Here is a 24,634-nt window from a genome sequence, read left to right as displayed (position 1 = left end):
AATAAAAATGACAATAATAAAAGCAAAATGTCTGCACTAACCTGATCTGTGAGTTTCACTTTGATTAACCCCCTGCCAGCGAGCCGGTGAGCTAAAACTTGTAGGCGCTTTACTGCTGGATGCAAACTAGGTGAATCTCCTACTTCGAGGGCCACACATAGAACAGGCCCGTTCATCAACCGGTCTTCCTTCATAGCGTAAATAGTTGCTACTCTCTCTCAGTTTCATTATGTGTCGTCATTCGTCAGCTAACGAGATAAGTACCCTTTCCCCACGCATTACAAATGTTATGATACCATAATCTTATAACATCAAATCCAAATAGCAAACATTCCTCATGTGACTGCTAGCTCCTGATAAGAAATACGGAATAGCTCAGAGACAGACTGGGGTACAAATTTTAAAAAAAAGTAAAATTGATAAAACACTAAATTCCACTAAATGATATATTTCTCCGCCGACAGTCTTCTAATTCCACCAAATTTAGTGGAAAATCCGCTGAGTTGGCAACACTGACTACCGCAGTAACCACTTTGTCTGATATAAGAAAACCTGCATTCTGAGCATTTCAATCTATAAACTCCTGATCTCAAGTAACGATCATTTCCCTGATTAATTTTGCCATGATTAAAAAATATACTTTGGTTCATATTAGAAGTTCTAAAGGCTATGTTCATACCGTGTTTCTTGAATGTATTCGTAATTTGGTGAATCGTCGGGTTATTATACATAAATGTGACATATTTGGTTTTATTAATTCTGTCTGGTATCAGATTTGTAGACAGCTTTCTTTATGCCGCGTTGCCTTTTTGTTGTGTTCTCCGATTAGGAGCTTAATTTTGTTTCGTTAGTTTTATTTAATATATAGCTTGGGTTAGAGTTTTAATGTGTTCTCTGTAAGGAACGATTGGTTTAATTACTGTAAGATCTGAGGAATAAATAAATAAATAAATAAATATTTCAGAGAACGGGGTAGAACAAAGGGAAATAATAATGGTGTGTGGCCTTCGGAGAGGCCTGGTGCTGGTCTTTTGATTTGAGGCCTGTACGCGACCTGCACGTTGTGATGAGGATGAAATGATGATGAAGACGACACATATACCCAGCCCCCATGTCCGGGGAATTAACCAGTTATGGTTAAAATTCCTGACGCTGCCGGGAATGAAACCTGGGACTCCTGTGATCAAAGACAAACTGGAAGAAGCTTTTTTACAAGGTACATGGAGCATTTTAACGCAGAAATTGAAGAAAGTAGAGGCAAACTGCTGTCAGGAGTGTAGGAAGAAATGCATATTATTATATGGAGTGAAGGAAGATGCAAAGGAGGCTAAAGTAGATTTCATATATAAGGTGGTTGAAGTTATACAGAATAAGATGATCAACTTCAGCGAAGTGGATATTGATGATGCTGAAAGGGTGGGAAAATTGAGAGGAAATGGGCCAGTCAGAGTGAAGTTGCTATCAACTTCGATTGTGGAAATCATCATGAGGAATGCGGACAATCTGCAAGGGAAAAAAAATGGTTGAAAAGAGACATGGGGAATGAAGGTAGTAAGTGCATGAACACTTTAAGGAGGCATGTATGAAGAGCAAGACACCGAGGACTAAGAGCGCATATCAGGGGTCAACAGTTGATAGTATCTAACGCCTGATGGGTGAGACGTCCAGTGGTGAAGCTGCAGCAGATTGATGAGATGTTAAAGTGAGAAGAAATTATGGAAGCAAGGCAAGACGACAGGAAGGCTGCTGAGCAAGCAGAGGGGGGCAGCGAGGCAAGAGAGGAATGCACGTCAGGGGTCAGTGTACAGAGCAGTCCAGGAACAGAAGTGAGGAGTCAGCAAGTGCTGATAGAAGGAGATTCGCAAGAACCGGAAAGTTCAAATGTAAATAGGCAAGCGCAAAGTAAAGAACTAGGTGCACGCGATGAAATAAAAGGGCGAGAAGCCGTGAATAAAGAGAGAAGTTTGAGTTTAAAGGATTTATGGGGAAAGAAAAGTAAAGCTGCTGAGAATAAGGAGGACAAAGTGCACTCAAAAAAAAAAAAAAAAAAAAAAAAAAGGCTTGGAAGTAGAAAAGGATAGGCCCTAAATAACGAGAAGCAAAATTAGGGGACGGGCGGGAGGGTAAGTTATAGCTGGAGTGGAAGATAGGGTTCGTAAATATTGGAAGGATTATTAAATAACTTAGGTAATGAGAAAGGTATAAAAACAGTGGAAAGTTTTGACATTGTGCCGCTCTTAGAAACGTGGCTTGAAATCGGGAAGGAGATAAAATGAAAAGGGTATGAGGTCAAGTATAAATCCAAAAGAGAAAAGCACGGGAAGGGTAGATTGCCGTGAGGAATAGTGTCATTAATAAAAGAAGGGATTAGTGAACAAATAGAGGACATTGAAAATCAGATGGATGAGGTAGTCTGGTTCAGGTTTAGTATGGGAAAGGTACAAAGGAGAGAAAAGAAGATATGTTCGGCTTTTGCATATTGTCACCCCCAGAACTTTGCTTACACTAACGGAAAATTCTGTGAGGAATTATTACTAGAAACAAGTATCATAAGGGGGAAATTTGTTGAACATGGAATGTTGCTATTTGGGGACTGGAATGCTAGAATAGGAGAACTGTGCCCTGTATACAGCAAAGAAGATGAGATGATGATAAGGAGAGGAAGATGAAATGCAGATAAAGAAGGGATGGTTATGGATCAAAGCAGTTGGAATTACTTGCTGCAGGAAAATTTTATATTTTGAATGGTTGGTGAGAAGGTGATTGGTGGTGGGGGGGTAAGCTGACATTCATTGCAGGACAGGGTGGAAGTGTTATTGATTTAGTAATGAGTTCGGAAGACATGTTAGAGAAAATAAAAAAAGATCGAGGTAGGCGACTGGGCAGAATCCTATCGTGCGCCGGTGTGGGTGATGATAGAAAGATGTGAGAGTTAAATCGAGGTTGGGGAGGAAAGGAGGTGTATCGATAAGGGCAAGAGTTATACTAAATACAGATGGATGGAAAAGACAAAACAGGAACTAGAAGCACTTACAGAAAATGAGCTGGATTTAATTAGGTGTGGGTTGGGAAGAGGCCTTAAAAGAAGATAATATTGACAGGGCATTAGAATTAATTGAATACCCAATTAAAAGGGTAAAACAGGCGGATAGAGTCACGAGGAGGAAGAAGAGGGGCGGAGAAGTTTGGTACAACAAGGAGTGTAAAGAATTAAGAACAGTTATGGAGGCATTAAAATAATTGAGGAGGAATGGAAGGAGTGAAGAAAGAATAGCGTTTTGTAACCTAAGAAAAGAATACAAATTGAAAATTGCTGAGAGGAAGAAAATTTGGACAAAGGAACAAGCCGAGTTAAAAATAGAAAGTGTAAGATGATTCAAACTGGGAGGGTATGAGGCAGGATAAATAAAATTAGTAAGGGAGGGAAGAGGGCTGTCAAACCAAATATTGATTTCGACCAATGGCTAGACTATTTCCGAGAATTGTTAGGGGGAGAAGACAAGTGGAGTCAGGGGAAGAGGGAAATGACCTTAGGGAAAGTCATAAAGGTTCGAATTAAGGAACTTGATAAAGATATTTCAAGAGATGAAGTGATAAGGGTGGTGAGTAATCTTACGAGTAGGTCAGCGGGAGGAAGTAATTGTATTAACGTTTTTTGGAAGGAAATAGGCAAGTACGAACAGATGATGTGGAGTAACAACACCGTGTTTATTACAAGCTAGTCTCCTTTTATTAACAATCCCCCAGACTCAGACTCTACATAAACACATACATAGACGTTACAACAACTGCTAGATGGCGTGCGGTATCGCCTTGAGTCCATCACATCTCCTCCCCACCCTTGTCGATTTCCGGAGGAACGACCTGCTGCACCGGTCGACTGATTCTGGAGCCGTCTGGCTGGCGTAGGATGATTGTTCGGATCTTTCCATCTCTCCCCGGGAGAAGCTCCTCTGTTCTCGCTCATTTCCATAAGTGTTGTGGCCTAGAGTCCTCCTGGAGGAGGGCAACGTCCCCGGTCCTTGGCGAACCCTGTTGATTGTGTGGTATCTTCACCTCGTGATAGCTTCGCAGCTGGAGAAGATACTCTGCTTTCCAATGTTTCCAAAAATCTTGAACTCACTGCCTCGTTTTAAATTCCGATGTCAAATTTTTCCATATGGTGGGTTCTGCCCCAAACAGGACGGCTGTTAACCTTTTTCCGACTAGAATGTGAGATGGGGTCAGAACATCGCCAGTGTTTGTGTCCTCAGTGGTCGGTCTGCTGTTATGGGCGGCTTCTATGCTGACAAGCGTTGTGTACACAACTTCCTCGTCCTGCTGTGAGCGTCCTAGAACCTACCTCAGCCATTGTTTGGTAGAACCGACCATCCTCTCCCAGCATCCTCCCCACCAAGCCGCCCGTGGTGCAATGAACTTCCATTGGCCTCCTTGGTGAGCACAGTAGTGATGCATACTGGGGTCTACCAGGATGTCTTTGAGGGCCACGAGTTCCTTATTTGCTGCTGAGAAAGTGCGTGCATTGTCCGAGTATATGGTGTGGGGTATACCCCATCGGCTAATGAATCTTTGCAAAGCCATCAGAAATTTTTCTGTTGCCATGTCGGTTGATAGTTCCAGGTGGAGTGCACGAGTGGAGGCACAAGTGAACAGAACTATGTGCCATTTCCTAACTTCTTTGCGCCATTTAACATACAGGGGGCCAGCGAAGTCCACACCTTTACAGAAAATGTCTCGGTAAGTTGTACACGATCAAGTGGTAGGGGGACCTCTATCTCGCTAAAGCGAGTGTTTCGAGCTATCTTAGATGGTAGGCATGAATGGAGTACTTTCTTAATTGTTCATCTAGGTTGGAGAACCCAGTATTCTTGTCATAGATCTCTTAATACGATGCGAACTCCTAAGTGGTGCAGTCATATATGGGTGTGTCTAATTAGCAATTAGCAATTTGTGAAGTGGTGTTCACCGTGCAGTATAATTGGGTGTTTCTGCTCGTTGGTCAACTCCGCACATTGGATTCTCCCACCTATCTTAATTGATAAATTTCATTTTTTATTCCGTATTGATAGTCACCATAAGACATAAATGAAAGAAAAGTTCCACCTAATCAATACTATTTTATTGTCACATGTAGGACCGGTTTCGACCTCTCAAAAGGTCATCCTCAGCTACACTAGAATTGCATTTACATATTACGCTCGATTTTAAAGTGGTTTATTGAACTATCAACATGTATATCTCTACATTTAGTGTAATTTATTGTTAAAACGACTATAATACTGATTATTTTACAATTGTTGAACTAAGTTCATTTCATACAGGACTAAATATTCATAAGATTGGAAATCAGTTCAACTGACTAGGCAAATGCCTATGTTTAAAAAATACTCCGACATACTCATCACATTATAGAAAAGACGAACTCATATAAGTTTCTTACATATGTACATTGAGTGTAATAAGAGCAATTAATTTGTAATTGTATAATGTTGAATTCTCAACATGGGTATAACCACTTTAAAATCGTTGAATTCTAGAGTATGCCATTAGCTCTCAATATGAGGCGTAATATGTAAATGCAATTCTAGTGTAGCTGAGGATGACCTTTTGAGAGGTCAAAACCGGTCCTACATGTGACAATAAAATAGTATTGCTTAGGTGGAACTTTTCTTTCGTTTATTTCTCCCACCTCGTCGAATTACACCTTGGTCCATGAAGGGGTTTAAGAGTGCAAGCTTAGATGTATTGGGTAGCTGTACACCTCGCTGCAGTGCGCTTATCTCGGCAGGAAATTTTTCTCGCTGGACGTTTTTGATCCAGTATGTTCGGGCGGTTTGCAATTCTGCGGCTGTCAATGTGTTAGAACGGGTTGTTATATCTTTGAGAGCTTGGATGAAGCGAAATACCCACACTGTGACATGTAGTACTTTCCAGTAAGCGCTGAACCTTAGTACATCTAGGACGGGTTCAGTATTGGTGATTACGAATACATTTGGCAGCTTTCTGTTCTCTGGAAGTGGCAAGTGTTCCGTTGTTATGTCAGGTGGCCAAATGTCGCTGTGAGTAAGCCAGCAGGGACCACACCACCGCATTTCTAAGGATAGTAGCTCGTCTGCGTCTATCCCGCGCATGAGATAATCTGCAGGGTTTTGGTCTCCAGGACAGTGTCGTCATTGGCTGGGAGTTGTGTGGCTAAATATCTCTGTTACACGATTGGCAATGAAGGTCTTCCATTTGTTTGGGTCGTTTTTTATCCATCCCAACGTCACTGTAGAGTCGCTCCACGGAGTGGCCCTGTTGAGGTTGAAACCTGTTTCCTCACAAAAATAGCGCAGGAGGCAAGTGCCTATAAGTGCGGCGAGCAATTCTAATCTTGGAAGCGTCGCCTTCTTCACTGGTGCTAGTCTTTTTTTGCTGCAAACTATGCAAGCGGGTGTAGTATAGTCCCGTGTTGATGTCGCATAAATAACTGCTCCATATTCCCTCTGAGGCATCACAGAATACGTGCACATGTGATTCGTAATTTGTCTGCCCCATCCCGATCCATCTGGGGATGTTTATAGATGACAGGAAGTGAAGTATGCTAATCCATGAATGCCAATCCTTTGCTATATCCATAGGTAGTAACTCCTCCCAAGTTAAACCTCTAAGCCAGGTGTCCTGAAAGATTAATTTGGCAACAATTCCTACTGGTGCGAAAAGTCCAAGAGGATCGTAGAACTGGGCAGTGGCACGAAGAATATTTCTCTTGGTTCCTGGTGTGTGCATAAGATCGCTAGCAATCTTCCCCTTGTTGGTGAAGAAACAATCTTCAACAGTATTCCAGTCTACTCCCAGAACGGACATCACTCTTCTTTCCTCCAGCTTTTCCTTGCGCCATGACGTCTTTAATGGTTCCGAGTTATTTGTCCACTTGGAGAGTGGGAGTTTAATCTGTTGTAAGATCACGGTGAGTTCCTGATATATAGCGATTACCTTTGAGTCATCATTAACACTTGCAGTGAAGTCGTCCATAAACTTAGATTTGTCAACTAGCTCTGATGCAACTCTATATCTGTCCTGATTCACTATGTCAGTTTCCCTTATAGTGGCCGACATGAGGAATGGACTAGATGTCAGTCGAAAGGGAGAGTGTTTAAAGTGATAGGATATCAGCTCGTTTGATGTGTCACAGGTTCCGTCGTCCCTCCGCTCGACACGATACCATAGAAATCTTGTGTAAGATCTCTATCATCCTCGTTGAGTGTTAATTGTAGGAATGCTTGTTGGCCGTTGCATACAATTGCCTTGGAGTGTTTTCTAAATCTTAACAATGTGCCTAGAATTTCCGGTAACAGGTTAGGGCCCATTTCCAGCGCGCCGTTCAGTGATGGAGAGTCTTTCATGGGAGGATGCGTCGAAGACGACTCTGTATTTTGTGCCAATCGCGTTGGATTTATTCACAATGTGGTGGGGTAGGTAAAACACATCCCCAGAACAGTTGTTGTGAGGAACAGCCTCTACTTGATCTCTCCGTATATATTCTAACATGTGTTTATGGTAAATGGACTTCAGCTCATCATTCCTTCGTAGTTTATTTTCTAATGATGAGAATCACCTTTCTGCTGTGGTGAAGTTGGAGGAAAAGAGACTGCCCTCTTTCCTAGGCAGCGAGACATCTTTCCTTCCACCTTCCTTACGGTAGGTGTTATAGAAATCTTAGAGAATGGCATGATCCTTGGGTGACAGTGCTCGCCCTTGATGTTCCTTAATGCCGATGGTTTCCAACTCCCAAAACTGACGTACACTGTCATCGTAGATTTCATCTACAGCAAATGAAATATGATGGACCATTATCTGGTTGACTGAAACGCCGGATCTGTTTCCGCTAACGATGTATCCAAATATAGTAGGCAGTAGAACAAGAGAATGTGATACTCTCATTGGTTGTTTTATAGTCACAATCTTCCAGTAGTGGTCTGCGCAAGTTCTCTTTCGTCTTGCGGATCTGCTAGTTTGATTTTATTGAGTGAAGCCAGGACCGTTATGTCATGCGGTGGCGTCGGTTGTGGTGTATAGGTGTTGTGACTTTCGAAAGCACCAACTGATACACGAGCATTACTCGAAAATCCCATCATTTCAAATGAGATATTCCTTCTTGAAGTTAAAGTTCTAGAAGGTGATTCAAAGGTGGTTAACTCCAATGTCTGGCTATGCTTAACATTGAGTTCCAATGAATCTATCAGAGAATGATGAATAAAGCAAGACTGACTACTGGTGTCCAGGACACAACGGGTAAGTTTCAGTTTTCCTGTCGGTCCTTTGATTCATGTGCGAATAGTCTGAAGGTATGTGAAGTTAGAGGCGGTGACTTCTATTTTGCCAACGGAAGAAGGCAAGGGTGTCTGCTTTACTGCAGATAGATACATGATGGAGACCCTTACTCTGGTTTCAGGATGCCTTTCCTTGTTTGAAACACCTGTCCTTATTGTGACCTTTCCTGAGACGAAACAACGTTTTGCCGTCTTAAGTTTATCAGTTCTAACCTTGGGGTCTTGTATTTGTTGACAGTCTTGGCCCAGTGCCCTTCATTTTCATAATACACACAAAACGGTGCCGTTTCTCACAGCATTGTTGGCTTTTGTGTTCACCTGGAAAGCGGCGGCTGTAGGTATGCGAGGCGCTGCAGGAAAAAGATCTCTCCGTATTTTTTGTGCATTGATAGCTCTTTCGATCTCTTCATTAAGGAATTCCATTAGTCTCGAGAGATTCCCCAAGATTTTCTAAGAAATCTAGATGTGATTGGATAATTCTATTTTTATCCCCATAGCGTGATATCACAATCTGCTTAGTTTGTTCGCATGTGTCGCTTGTAACGGCTATCCCGTCGACTAGCTGCTTTGGTTCTCCTTCTAAGTATCCGCACAGAAAGACGTGTTTATTTATTGCAGAAACTGATGGATTTCTGTCCATGGATGCCTCAAATTGTTCCCAAAACTGGGACCATTCCACGATCTTTCCCATGAAAGATTGAAGTTTTATCATTGGTAACCTGACTTCTAGGACAACGTTGTGAACCGTTGGATTTGTAGAAGATTGGGTGGCGACATTCGTGCTCTTTCCAACTTGACTCTGCTCCAGAAGATGTTTCGCCCTTCTAATAGCTCGTTTGCTTTTGTCTGTCTACTCTTCACATGCTATTGTATCTGCATTGTATTCTACGTCATCGAGCAGATCTTGAATAGAATCATCTAAGGCGAGTAAGTTGTCCAAAGCTTTGCATAAGCGTTCACTGAAATGCTCTATTTCGTCAACAGGTATTTGACGTATTTATTTGATTTATGAAGCGTGTGGCATTTGCTTGATGAGTTATCCATTTATGTTTTAATTTTGAAAGATGCCCTGCAATTTCAGTCATGTTGATGCTGGATTCTCGCTTGTACGTAATTTAGAGTAGAAATGACGAATCCCCGTATTAGGTTTAGTTCCTAGAGAAGTGACAGATGGCAGCACCAGTCAAGATGACCAGTGTGGATTTGTGGTGTCAAATGTTCTCTGTCACAAAAAGGCGCCTTCGGAATCAAATGATGGGTTCAAGCATTCATACAACTAAACGCGTACCTAAACCAATCATTACAGTACCAAAGGGAAAAACAAATATTGAGCCAAGCCCTACTTGAATGCCAGTAAGTATTATATTTGACTACGAAAGAGGGTGAAGCTTGTACTACCGAGCTCGATAGCTGCAGTCGCTTAAGTGCGGCCAGTATCCAGTAATCGGGAGATAGTGGGTTCGAGTCCCACTGTCGGCAGCCTTGAAGATGGTTTTCCGTGGTTTCCCATTTTCACACCAGGCAAATGCCGGGGCTGTACCATAATTAAGGCCACGGCCGCTTCCTTCCAACTCCTAGGCCTTTCCTATCCCATCGTCGCCATAAGACCTATCTGTGTCAGTGCGACGTAAAGCAAATAGCAAGAAAAAGAAGCTTGTACTTATCCGCCGTGTTGAAGCTAAACGTGATGACGTGAGGAGGGAAAAACAAATATTGAGCCAAGCCCTACTTGAATGCCAGTATTATATTTGACTACGAAAGAGGGTGAAGCTTGTACTTATCCGTCGTGTTGAAGCTAAACGTGATGACGTGAGGCTAGTGATTTACCCTTTTCAATAATCGTTAAGAAGTGAACTTAACATCACTGCCTCCTTCTCACAGAAACGACCAAATATGGTCCGGAAGCCAGTAGTATTCGTGGTTCGTGTGAACTCTCAATATTTTCCTGGGTTTCGGCACCAAAATTGCGGAGTAACAACACCGTGTTTATTACAAGCTAGTCTCCTTTTATTAGCAATCCCCCAGACTCAGACTCTACATAAACACATACATAGATGTTACAACAACCGCTAGGTAGCGTGCGGTATCGCCTTGAGTCCGTCACAGATGATAGAGGGTATAGTTAAACTTTTAACAGGATCTTTGAAGAGGAAAAGTGTGCAAAAAAAGTGGGTAATTGGGGTAATATGCCCAAACTATAAAAAGAAAGGTAGTAAAAATTTACCGAGGAACTGTAGAAGAATCACACTATTGGACTTGTTGAGTAAGGTCTATGCAGGAGTATTAGCGAATAGGTTAGGAGACTGGGCGAAGGGGCAGTCGATATTGTCAATTTTTCAAGGTGGTTTTAGCAGGGGCCGAAGGACAATAGACAGTATAATGACTAGGGAGCGGATTTTTATGTGCTAAAAATGTGAAAAATATTTATTTTTTATGTGCTGAAAAACTTTAAAATATGTGATAAAAAATTGAAATTATTTTCCTTTAAATATCGCATAACTACTCGCGCTCAAGAAGTAAATAAGTATAATGTTTTGTATTAGAATATGGTGCTACCAAACGTGCTTCTTAAGGGAACTTGGGACACATTTTCTTATTTTCCACAATTTTTGAGCAATCACAATGAAATTTTTATGGAATATGTAGGACTATTATGGAAAGAATATATCTTAATTTCAGCTGAATATCCTTATTAGTTTATGAGATATGGTGTACTTTGTGTTCATGACACTTGCAAAACAGGCAACTTTCAAAAAGTTCCCTGCGGGATGGATTTTTACCTGAGAGTTTGAAAACTTGTGAAATGATTCTTCCTTACAACATAAATAAACTCTAGGATGGAATTTTTGATTCACCCTATGTTGATCAATTAACTCCTGTTTCAAATTTTAATTTTATTTCATGTAATTTTCCACTAATTTGTACATTTTGTCTCATAAAATGAGTATATTGAAAAAGAATGCAAAATCCATCCTACAATTTCTTTGTTAGGTCACATAGAAGCTACACACCAACTTTGGTAAATATAGGTTTAGATTTGACCCGCATGGAACACTGCAGGTTACAAAAAATGGCGTTTTGGGTTAAATGAATTTTAGTTCTAAAACCGTTACAAATTTTCATAATGGCCTTTCCAAATCTCTTAAAATTCACTAGCATTATACCTCCTACCCTCCTTCTTCTTCTTGGCTTCCTCCCTGTGCACCTTGAGGATTTTCAGTCTTTTCCTGGCTGTTTTCTTTTGTTGGGTGACTGACCGCTGACTGTCAAATTTTCTTCTTTCATCTGTGTGTGGCAAGTTTGGTGGATACTGGTGAAAGTTTATAATTCCTTACAGCCATTTTTATTTCTTGTGTTGCACTGCATCACATGTTGTATTCTGAAACTGCATTAGAAACAGCTATTCCAAGTCTTTTTGAGGACACAAAGGTCTCTTTTGGGCACTTTTTCCATATGCATGCATGAAGACTTTCATTGGAATTTTGAGTAGCCCTTCTACAACATCTAGACAGAAGTTCTGTTGATGCCAGCCTTTGGTATACAGGCACAATTTTCAGCAGCATTGCAGTTGTGAATTAAACTGACATTTTTTGTGGGTTTTGAGGGGTTTGTCCTGTTGCGATACTCTTATTGTAGAAGCACCATGATTCAGGTCCTAAGAGGCATTTCTTATGCTTAGGATCTTCATCTGTGGAGGAGTAATGGTATAGTGAGGCATATATTGCAGATTTCATATTATCTACTGAGGGAATATTTGGACATATTGCCTGCCTATAATAATTTGTGAGCTTCACAATAGTTGCTTCTTTCACACTTCCAGGCCCCCTTCAACCAAGTGTAGTTCCTTTTACTTTCCACTCTTTCACCAAATTCCTCAAATCAGTCCCCATCCTTTTTTGCAACATGGTTAATGCACTCTTCTTTTTTCAATTGTACATCTGGTCATTTGACAGGTGGGGAAATGTTTTGGCATCCCCAACAAAAAGCACAGTTGTGATGCGCATGCCACATTCTTCCACTGATCTTATCCATAAATTATCAGCTGCAAATACTTTCACTGCTACAGATGATCCCTCATAATTCCTGGAGCATTTCCCCACATGCTTTATGACCTTCCAGCCATACATTATGTTCTGGAGAATCATCACCCAGTTCATGAGCAGTTACAACACACATGTGACAAAATTTAGATAACACATGGTAATCTATAACTAATCCACTCAGAATGTCAATCACTATGCCAGTGCCATAGAGAGATGTATGGCCACGCTTGTGCCATGTTCCGTCAAATGATGCAGCAATGTCAAGCACTTGTTTACCTTCATTGGATGGATCTACTTCCTCATGATTTGATATAATATTCACTAACAATTTCCTGCAACCTTGCTTGCAATTCACAAAACTGACTAAAACAAACCCAATAATAAACAAGGAAGTGTATAAGCTGATGTCAGGCTGTCCACTAACTTATTAAATATATGCATTTGGTTACAACTCTCAAACATATTAAAATACTACTTCTATAAACACATAGAATTTTTCAAGTCAAACATGTCACTAGAATGGATATAATTATAAACATGTTCTAAAATATAAAGTTTTATGTTGACTAAATTATAGGTTGAAGTAGTTCATAACATAGCCAACAGATGGCAGTATATATTCCAATATTCAAAAATTGTGTCATCTCAATGCTACTGAAAAGAGGGAATTAATGGTAACAGAAGGGACACGGATAGCCGAGCATACAGAGAAAAGGGGGCGTGGTGGAGAATCAAATTACCGTGCAGAGTCACTTAAAAACGGCCGTAACTACGTCAAAAATAGTCACAGCAGCACAAAACCACTTTTATTATGTAGAGCAAGGTTAATATAATTTATTTATGCCAGAATTCAAATTCCGACAATTTCATCCATTTACCGAAAAAAATGTGTCCCAAGTCCCCTTAAGGCAAAAATGATGTCTGTGTATGGAAACGTGCTGTATGGTATATTAATTTTTGATATTCCAGTGTAGATATTATGAATGGTTATTTTCTAAAGGTAATGATTTGCTTAAATATGGCAAAAGCAACCTATCATCTTTGAAAAAATAGTACCAGTTCGTACTCACCCATCACACGCTGGAATATTAGGTGCTAGAAGTAGTCTCAGAATTGCAGTGAACAACAAAGGTCATCTCCAAATTGTCCATCACAAAAGCATGCCGATTATCTCTAAAGAACGCCTTATGCTGCGAAAACAATCGCTCCACATCACAGGAAGTCAGACGAGCATAGTTAAAGAGAGGAATGTCACCAACAATAACGCTATCAATTTCGCCAACATGAGCACCCTCTAATACATTAGAAATTTGGCACATTGTTTGAAATCCTTTGTTTTTCCTGAACAAATTTTGATATTTGACCTTTAACAGTCCCTGTACCTGCGAACCCGGGAGAGAATCTAATTTATTTTCAACAGCGCGCACTTCCTTCACTGTTTCGGACAACAGGTTAGTGGATTTTTCAAGTATGTCTATAGTTTTACACAAGAAGCTTAGATTGGCAGATATAAACACCAAATCATTTTTCAAAGAGCTGTCTCTTAGTCTCTCTTGAAGAATCTCAATTGATGACTCGTCGTTTTTATGTAGCACGTTCACAACGGATGCAAAACTTTCGAAATTGTCTGCGTAGTATACCACAGCGCTAAGCCAGGTACCCCACTGCGTAACAATAGGCAGAGGAGGAAGCACAAGATCCGGGTTTTTCTCTTTAAAGAGATAGATTCTTGAGGGTGCTTTTACGAAGACTATTTTGCCATTAGACACTAACTTATCCAGTTGAGGATACTGAGCCCGCACAGTTTCACATAACCTGTGTAGAGCATGAACAACGCAAGTTACGTGTATCATTTTCGGAGCGCTCACAGAAAGGCCTTCGACTGCCTTTTTCATGTAAGCTGCACTGTCAGTAAGGAAAAGCAATACATGGTCGTATTTTATACCTTTTGGCCAAAGTAAGTGCATGGCTTCATTGAATAACCTAGCTACAGTGACGTGGTTTGCAGCAAGCATTTCTTTACACGCTAGCAAATAAGAATGTTCGCAAGCAGTTTTGTCATTCTTCAACACACCAACTACAACATTTCCTATTTTTCTGCCACTTGAATCAGTGGTTTCGTCAATGCTCACCCACAGTTTTTCGCTATCACACACTGCCCAAATTCTCTGAAAAGTTTCTTCGTAACATTTTGGGAGATAGTTTTTCCTTAATGTGGATTCGTCTGGAGGCTCAAAATTTATGCACTTTGTTAGGAAATTTCTCAGTTTCGGATTATGTATTTTACCAAGAGGAATGTCGGCACAAACAAATGCTCTGCACACATCTAAATAATACTGGGAATATTTAGATGGGCCTGCATTTGAAGTAGCTGGTTCAGCTATTAGTAATTGTCGCGAACGCACACGCGAAGCAGCCGCAGTATGCTTATTTCCAGACAAATGCTGGATTACTTGAGAACGTTGATCTGCACGTACTGTTTTACCACACGGTTGGCAAAATAATACTTTTCCATCGGTAGTGAAAATGCTTTTAAATTCCACTACATATTGTTGAAGATGCGACCTTGTACTCGACTTCTCTTTTGGCATTATTTTTCAGGTTACGACACACGCATTTACGGTGAATCACTGTTTCAATAAAAAGAATAGCAGCGGACACTGAAGGAAATATTTCTTATAAATCCATACAAAATCACACGACCACGGGAATGATATATGGACCCGAACAGCTAACCTTACTCTTAGGAGTGATGACATTTCACTACCTAATGGTGGGGCAATATTCTTCCGAGTCTCCCATGTCGTAACGGAATTACGTCACCTTATCTCTCCGTGATTGCCTTTCGCTGATATTCCAGAAACAAAACTCGAGAGGGCTGACTCATAAAGAGTTGGAATGACATCATGCTAGGAAACATCTTGTGCAGCAAATCAAATCGCTGTCTAAATGTAACGACGTAGCCAGTGACCAGCAAGTTTTAGAACTTATGGAGGGAAGTCCATAAATAGCCGAAACATTCAGATACATTATGTTAAATACAATGTTAAAAACAATACCGTAATCGTAAAATGAAAATATGAGCATTGTTTTATAACACAGAGGCATTTTAAATTTTATTGATCAACAAATATTGGCGATTTATGTGCTTATTATAGATTTTCTTAAAATATGTATTTACATAAAAAATTGTGAAAATATGTGTTTTTATGTGAAATAAGATTCAGTTTTTATACTTGGAGATGCACAATAGGAATAATGAACTTCGTAACTTGCGTTAAAACTTACGCAAAAAAAATATGTAATTACATAAAAATCCGCTCCCTAATAATGACTGTTAAGATGATCCTAGAAAAATACTTGGATAGGACAGGGGTAAAGTGTACCTAGCAGCAATAGATTTTGAAAAAGCATTCGATGCGGTAAGCGTAACAAACCACAGATCAAACAGTGTTAACTTCACATGACTTTAAACTCTGCAGCGTAATTTCAACAAGATCAAAGAATTAATCATCGTCGCCATAAGACCTATCTGTGTCGACGCGACGTAAAGCCCCTAGCAAAAAAAAAAAAATTAACCTTTTAAGTGCTGAGTTACCAGTTGACTCTTTGGTACCTCAGTGCTGAGTTTTTTCATTCGTATGTAAAAAAAAAGTATAAGCCTCAATTTTTAAGTTATCAGTGGAGTTATTAGCTAAAAATGTTTATAAATGTTGGTTGTTTATAAATCTAAATGCAAATGGAAAAACCTATACTTATGTTCAATATTATTTTGAGAGAAAATAAAATTACACTTATATGCCCATGCGTGCATTATCTTTATACAAAGTAAAGAGCCCAAAAGTAATATTATTTCCTAAAATCTGTAGGCAACTAATGCATGTAACTTCTTAGAAGTATATAAGTTGATATTTTAAAATACTTTCCAATCCTGGAATGTGGTGATAGTTAAATGTTTTGTACTGGTTGTTTGTGATGCCGAATTGTTCAACTATCTGCACCAACTCCACTGGCACAAAAGTTTCTAAAAAATCAATGATTTTCGGGTTGTCATCAAACATTACTTGGCCCTCAGAGCCTGTCACAGTTACCTGAAACTCTGGTGAAGAAAAGTAATCCAAACGCCACGAAATTAGCGATAAAATAGCTTTTGTACTTGCCGTGTTTTTCTTCTTTCGTTTTGAAGGATGCTCTGTTTCTCACATACAATATTGTCGGCACTCTTTCTATCACTCTCACTTTCAAAATCGCTTAACAGTTCCTTAGAAATGATTATCTCCATCATTCCTTTCCGCTGTGGTTAGTAACTGAAAGATTCTGTGATCCTAAATAACATCGCTGCAAGAGCAAGTAAATTGTTGTTCCGCCGTGTTTGTTTACATCACAGATGAACTCCATAGACGTCTACAAAAAGCTCTGTAAGTTACTTTCCGAAGCTATAATCTCTGAGCAGTTAGTTCTACATAATGTCCAACAGATGGCAGAACATGTCAGAGATCAAAGTTGGACTCGAAAGTGAACCGGGAAACTCAAGAAAATTAAAATTCTCGCGCACCGTCTATAGACGGGCGTAGCACTGGTTGACCAGCCGTGTCAGCCTGTGTATAGGCGGGCGTAGCACTCATCGGGTTAAAGACATATGCAAGTTGGACAAACCACCATATGTACAAAACAACGGAATCATCATCATTTTAAACGGATCTTATACTAAAGTGCAATATCATCTTGTACCCTATTTTATTTAATATTCATCTATGCAGGTGTCACAGTGTGGTTTTTAAAGTTGTTTTTTGTTATTGTGTGTGCCTGATTTGACTCGTTGGCTGATGATGGCACAAGATTAGTGCCGAAATTAGTACCTCATGTGAACGACATGTGATTGATTAATACAAAGTATGTTACAAGTGTTATTTTTAATAACCACCTATTCAATACAAAGAGATCTTGGTAAATTAAGAATTAAAACTTATAAAAAGTTACAAGGGTCATGTTGCGCCCATATTAAGGGCATCATCAGCCTGAAACTCAAACCTGTAAGGTGAATAATCAGGATCCTGATTGTTCTTACAAATCGTAAAAAAGAGGATATCAATGTAGGTGTTTGTCTAACATAAAATGTTTAGAATACCCTTGATTAAAATCGTTGTATCAAGCTGCATGTCACAAGTTCACAAGATTACACTTTCCGGATGTCTGAGTGAATACACCCAAAACCTGTTGAGAGTATAGCAATAAACAGCTCAGTCTTTATAATGAAATAGCAGTGTGTTTCCTTGAATACTCTTATTGGAGGATAAGAAAAAGTAAAGCTGATAGACTGTTAAAGATTTTAATTTCGGAAAGTGTAATCTTTCTTTATGCCGTGTTGCCTTTTTGACGTGTTCTCAGATTAGGAGCTTAATTTTGTTTCGTTAGTTTTATTTAATATATAGCTTAGGTTAGAGTTTCAATATGTTCTCTGTCAGGATCGATTGGTTTAATTACTGTAAGATCTGAGGAATAAATAAAAAAAATATTTCAGAGAACGGAGTAGAACAAAGGGAAGTAATAATGGTGTGTGGCCTCCGGATAGGCCTGGTGCAGGTCTTTTGATTTGAGGCCTGTACGCGACCTGCGCGTTGTGATGAGGATGAAATGATGATGAAGACGACACATATACCCAGCCCCCATGTCCGGGGAATTAACCAGTTATGGTTAAATTCCTGACGCTGCCGGGAATGAAACCTGGGACTCCTGTGACCAAAGGCCAGCACGCCAACCATTTAGCCATGGAGCCGGACACAGAGGGAAATGATTTCTGTGACACTGATTGTTAAAGTAGAAAACATTTTAGTTTCAATTTTGACTTAATTAACATGTAACCTTTAAAGTTTTCAGTTTGTTGACAGACGGAAAAACTTACAAGGATATTTGACACTGATTGAGTGGATTATAAACTTTTCTTCTGCTGCTTTTCCCACAGTCTGGTGAAGTTGCAGATACGAACTGTGTTACATGTGTGAACTTAGCCCTGTTCTTGATGCCCTTCCTGATGCCTACTGTACATTGAAGAAAACATTCACTGACTTTTATGTGTTTCTGTGGTGGGTGGTGGTATAGTGTGTTAGTTGTGTACATTGAGACAAACGTAATCACCTAAAGGAAATAAAGCATTGAGAGGTTAAAAAATCTCCTCCTCACATTCCTCTACCAAGTCAAACCACACCACCAATCATCCTACTACTGTAACCCCCCCAAACCCGCCAAATTTCCTGACCAGAGAGAAGGTGCCACCTTCTAAGCGGCCTACCCTTCCCCCCCTCGAGGAGGGGAATGAAAACCTCTCGATTCAATTCACACAAACACCCAGTCCCCTGCCTTGAAGAATTGACTGAGCATGGCTAAAATCGAGCCAGATACCCTCTGAACCAAACGCAATGATGCTGATCATTCTATCAAAGAGTGGACTGCATTTTCACTTTGTGAACTAGTTTGATGCAGTTTTCTGTGCCTCCTTATCCTGTGGTAACTTGTTAATTTCTACAAAATGACTCCTATGTACATGTATTCTTATCTGTTTGTCATACAAGTTTTGGCCTTCCCATACCATTTCTACCTCCTACACTTCCTTCCAAAACCACTTGAACATTTTGTCTGTGTCACCGCCGTCTCAATCTTTATATACTGGCTGCTCTGTGCCGCGAGAATTGCGTTTACAGCGATATGGTAGATGGCAGCACTTACCGCACCCAAAGCACATATTCGTTAAATGGGAGTTCGTCTGTAACACCAATATAAAATTAAAAGTAATCTGTAACATGTTGCTAATTGAGAAGATAATGCACATAGAGTAACCAGCATTTTACATTTGGGCTTGGCTTACGATATAAAACGTAAAATATATAAAAGTAAACCATTTACAGTAGATATAATAGGGCTGCTGCATGGTACATACAAATTTCAGAATTTTCTCGACACGAGTAACGGAGCACCTTTACAGTCCTTTTCTTACTGTTATTTACCAGCAGTGGACGCTCAGTTTTCTATCACTGTTTTGCTGATCTTTTGTTCATGACCAGATTTCAGGATATGTTCTATAGCACATATTGCAGTGCGTGCATCCTTCATATCATTATATCCACCACTCAATCTCACTGCACTATATAGAGCTATTGCGTCTACAGAAAATCGTCTAGAAAGAACATAAAAGATCCCATTTTGTTACAAATAGATTTCACAGTTAGCGAGGCAGCATCTGTCGTCTCATTAGTTAGACACTTCAGTTTTGCACGTTTTGATTCCAGCTGAATTATATGATGTACCCGATGAAGTTATCATTCAACCATTGTAGTATTTTAGCTGCTGGTGAATAGAAATGCACACAATCTGGATTGTTTTGCCGAATGTGCCGAGTTCTGTCAGTGACGTCGTGGAATGTGAAGAATTTGTAAACTGATTCCATGAAGCGCACCATGTATTTGTTGCGGTTGAAGAACTTGTTTCTTCATAGATTTGTTCCGAGGAAATATCTTGTCACTGTCTGGTCTTTTGTGCAGCTATATTTCTGGTTTGAAGGTAATAGGATAATTCAGAAACAGACTAGGCACACTCTCTGACTTCAATATATTTATCTTTTAGTTTTATCTCTGTCTCTAAAATTCAGAATATAAACATGACAATAATCGGATGGAATCCATTGACTATCCTTGGTTGATATAGCGTTAAGTCAATTTCCCCCTAAGTTCTTTAGTTGGGGGATTTCATGAAACCTCACACCTGAAGAATTTGTAGTCCTTGTTATGGTATACAGAGAGGCATTCATCATTTTACAACCAGAGACACATACACAAATACCCGACACAACCGCATGGGAATAGAACAACGTGGATACGGAACTAAACTGGGTGCGTTAGCTGGCGCCCCTAGCAGAAGTTTATCCGGCGGTAGTCTGTGTATTGATTTGTTCTTGTTAAATTTTGCCAAATCATTCTCCTCTCACCAACTTTATTCATTTTTTCCTTCATTTGAAATTGATCTAGCTCTCTTAACTTCATCATTCCTCTATGATGCCATATTTCGAAAACTTCTATTCTCTTCTTTCTGCTGGTGCTGAACTGAGTAACTTAGACGATAGAACGCTGGCCTTCTGAGCCCAACTTCGCAAGTTCGATCCTGGCTCAGTCTGGTGGTATTTAAAGGTGCACAAGTACGTCAGCCTCGTGTCAGTAGATTTACTGTGGGATAAAATTTTGGCATTGCAGGCAAAATCCACAAAAACCATAAAAGTAGTCATAGGATGTGAAACCAATAACTTTATTATCTTCTTTCTACACCAATTTGTTTCACTTGGTCTACATGGAAGTCATCGGAAACATTCGTAATAACTCTTATCGATGTTTTGAAATGAACAAGTTTGCCTGAAGGAAGGTGTTCTTTCTTTGGAATAGTCTGCCTTTTATATTGTCCTTCCTTTTGCCCCATTAGTTATTCTTCTATCCAAGAAACAATATTCATCAACTTGTTAGAGGATTTTATTTCTTAATCTGATATTTCCTTCTTCACCTGACTTTGATTGCATTCCATTACTTTGTATGCAATTATCTTCATATTGGTCCATATTGATACAATTACAATAAATTGAAATAAGGATTCCACCTAATCAGTACATTTTTATTTCTATGTGGCTATATCATCTTCTTTTCCTACCGCTTGTCCCACACCTGTGGGATCGCGGGTGCGAACTGTGTCGCACATGGGGATTTGGCCATGTTTTACGGCCGGATGCCCTTCCTGACGCCAACCCTATATGGAGGGATGTAATCACTATTGCGTGTTTCTGTGGTGGTTGGTAGTGTGGTATGTTGTCTGAATATGATGAGAGTGTTGGGACAGACACACACACCTAGTCCCCAAGCCAGAATTAATCAGAAGCGATTAAAATCCCCGACCCGGCCGGGAATCAAACCCAGGACCCTCTGAACTGAAGGCCAGTACGCTGACCATTCAGCTATATGTGACTATATACATCACATTGTGGGAAGTTTGTCATATAATGGTCATCCTCAGCCACTTATAACTAAAAATTGACAAAGCATTAGACTCTGTATGTATATACTAGACAATGACAAAACTTATAAATTAAAACGTGTATTTTAAAGAACTTTTCCAGGCCTACTGCAGTCTCGTATAAAAAGCCATACTTACCAGACTGTTCATATCTGCTGCCTGTATTCGGCTTTTGTCCATCACTAGCCAGGTTTTGGGTGTTTGCCGTAAGTTTGCCCCTTAATTCCCTTCCCAGGTAAATGGTGAACCTTAATTTAAGGCCATGGCTGGTTCCTTCCCAGCCTTTGCCCTTTCCTATCCCATCTTCGCCAAAAGACATAACTGAGACTGTGCAATATTAAAACACTTGCTAAAAAATTCATTCCTTTTAACTTCTTTAGTACAGCTTATCTCCATGGCTAATTCCATGCTCTGAGAGAACATTGCTGTGAGGTGATTGTTGTTTTAAGGGACAAGGCAATGGGATTACCAGCCCGAGAACATTCCCAAATTATATCCTCCTCCTTGAGTTCTGTTGTCGAGGAGACACCAAATATTGTAGATTAATGATAAAGGTTTGAAATGACTTATTAGAAACATTTGTGTATACGTAAATTAGTATACTTTTCTGGTTTATTAAATGACAGATTACAAAAGTTTGCATATGTAGTATAGCCTACCGTATTTCTCTTTTCTATTAAATGATTTTCAAGGTAACATTCTTAATTTATATTATAAATTTTCCTTTGGTATCTTTGCAGATTTGGAAGTGGCTTGAGAAGGTTTATGAGAAAACTAAAGTAAAAGGACTAACTGCTTTTAGTGGTAGTAACTCTAGTTCACCAAAGAAGAAGAAGCTTGTCGCTCCTTATGTTAAAATTGATGTTCTCCAAAGGTTGGTACTTAATGTAAATATTTTTAACTTTTGTTCCATATTTTTTCCATGGTTATATTTTACACTAACTATTTAGATCTGGTGGAAAATTATTTGAGGTAGATACGGGGGCTGTAAATAAAGTAGTGGCAATGTAGTCCAGACACCCTCAGGAGATCAGACATACGCAAATAGGATATGGGAACGGTCAGGTGGCACAGTTGTCGATGCGTAGTGTGCCTTTGATGGGCATCCAGTTGAGTGTGTTGTTGCCGTTTGGCCTGGAAGTGAAGTGTCAATTTCATCGCTGTAAAGCATGTTTTCACAAGGATATCAGCGTTCGGGAATTAAAATCTGGGTTACCCTGTGGCAAAAATACTAAAGAATATTATTGAGGATTACATAAAGCCTGTGTTGAGAATGCAATACCATACAGGATGATCGCACGATGGGACAAGGCGTCAAGCTCTTATTGTACTGGTGGCATTGGGATGTCTTGGATCACCCTCCGTACTCAGGATACAAGAGCGACTTCGACCTGTTTCCGAAGATGAAGCAACCCATCCGAGGTTGCCGATTTCCTAACGTGGCATCTCTACTCCAAACAGTAGGGTACGCCGTCACGGTCATCAGCAGAGAACGGTCCCCAACGGCTTTCTGACATTGGCAAAATGTATTAGACTTTGTGGGTGACTACATTTAAGGAATGTAATACAATTGTACTTGTTAGTTCATTAAATATTGCGTTCTATCAATATTGCCACTACTTTATTTACAGCCCTTATACATCAAAATAGCCTGTTTGATTACATTATCACCACTAGCCTGCAGATATTAAAATTGTTTCTAAATACAGTAGGCTTATTATACTTTTCGAGGGAGAGATAAAGCGCTTTTTAGGAAAAGCTGTTGAAACTTCTCAATTTGTGTATTCTAGCAAATGCTGGGGCTGTACCTTAATTAAGGCCGCGGCCGCTTCCTTCCCATTCCTAGGCCTTTCCTATCCCATCGTCGCCATAAGACCTATCTGTATCTGCGCAACGTAAAGCAAATAGCATAGCAAATTGTAGCTAATTTTCATCCTCAAAATATAGCTGTTTAAAAAAATACAACAACTTATTTCTACTTTTCTCTTTTTCACTGAACCAGGCAAGAGTACTTCATGTATTTATAGTATAACAGCTATATTTTTAAGTCCTAGGCCATTATCCAGCCTCTAGAAAATTAGACCAGGCACCAGAATAGGCTTTTCTATCACACTCGTGCACAATGAGTTAGATAGTTTGAGGACAGGAACCTCTGTCACACTTCAAGGATTGGATCTTACCCCCACTTGAACCGAGCTGCAGTGCAGACACCATGGCCACAACAGATCGTATTAAGGATAGATCAAGTACTTGCCAGATCAAACCCTGAGTTAGGATCAGTCTGTGATCTGCACGTAGGACTGTCACCCAGGTGGCAGATTCCCTATCGATTGTTAACTTCATATATTCATTTACACTCAACTCTTGATTTATTGTAATCGGATCAACCGTGTTGCGGCTTAACCGCGATATCAAACACACTAAAAATGCACGAGTGTTAGGAGTTACAGTAACACAGAATTAAAAGGGGTCATGATAATACTGCCGGGTCATTTAAACGGCTTTAAACAGCGACATGTCATCCGTAATGTTATTGTAAAGTGGAAATACAGAAGCTGCTCAACAGTTCAATTTGGATTTTGAAAAAATTGTTCTGGATGAGGGATTGGTCCCAGAACAAATTTACAATGCAGATGTATCTGGCCTGTATTGGAAATGCCTACCAACCCATACTTTTGCTTTCAAAGAGGAGCGTTGTGCACCAGGCTATAAAACATTTAAAGAAAGGACGATGATTATGACCTGCGCAAACACAACAGGCACTCATAAATTACCTTTACTCATCATTGGAAAAGCAAAAATCTTGCTGTTTGAAAGGTACAGAGCACTTTTAGCACAATTAATAAATGGAAAAATGAACAGTACTTTTCATTGAAACAAATTCAGACTACCTAACTTTACTGTTTCTGAAAATAATCAGTCAGTTTTCTGCTTTTGTGCCAAGAAACACGTTTTCTTTATTTTGCTTCTCAAGTTTCTCAAAACAATGTTTTCGGTGGTGAGATCATCATCCTGAGCCTCGTTGTACTCCGGCAATGACTCGACATTTGCAAAGGCAATGCGTAACTGTTTGTTGCGCTTGTGCGGCGCGAGCAGCTGTTTTCCCCTCCTCATCACTTTCTCTTCCTGCGCCCTCCCTGGCCTTTACTTTGTAAAAATCTGTTGGTCTGTCAGCTCTTCGTATTCTTGGTCGTTTCGGTCACAATCGAACCATGGACGAATATTGTATTTGTC

The 24,634-nt window shown here is 39.9% G+C and overlaps 1 protein-coding gene across 3 annotated transcripts in view; it reads left to right on the top strand.

The window, feature by feature from the left end:
- Positions 1–24,634, top strand: part of LOC136858279 (uncharacterized) — a 319,541-nt gene that overhangs the window by 181,173 nt on the left and 113,734 nt on the right. For all 3 annotated transcript variants that reach the window (XM_067137700.2, XM_067137699.2, XM_067137701.2), the window contains one exon: positions 22,141–22,274. In XM_067137700.2, coding sequence (XP_066993801.2) covers positions 22,141–22,274 — 134 coding nt within the window. The remainder of the gene's footprint in view (positions 1–22,140; positions 22,275–24,634) is intronic.

The sequence above is a fragment of the Anabrus simplex genome, chromosome 1, assembly GCF_040414725.1.
Source record: "Anabrus simplex isolate iqAnaSimp1 chromosome 1, ASM4041472v1, whole genome shotgun sequence".
Taxonomy (NCBI): Eukaryota; Metazoa; Arthropoda; class Insecta; order Orthoptera; family Tettigoniidae; genus Anabrus; species Anabrus simplex.
The sequence above is the reverse complement of the archived record's forward strand: the minus strand, read 5'-3'. Positions and strand labels throughout refer to the sequence as shown.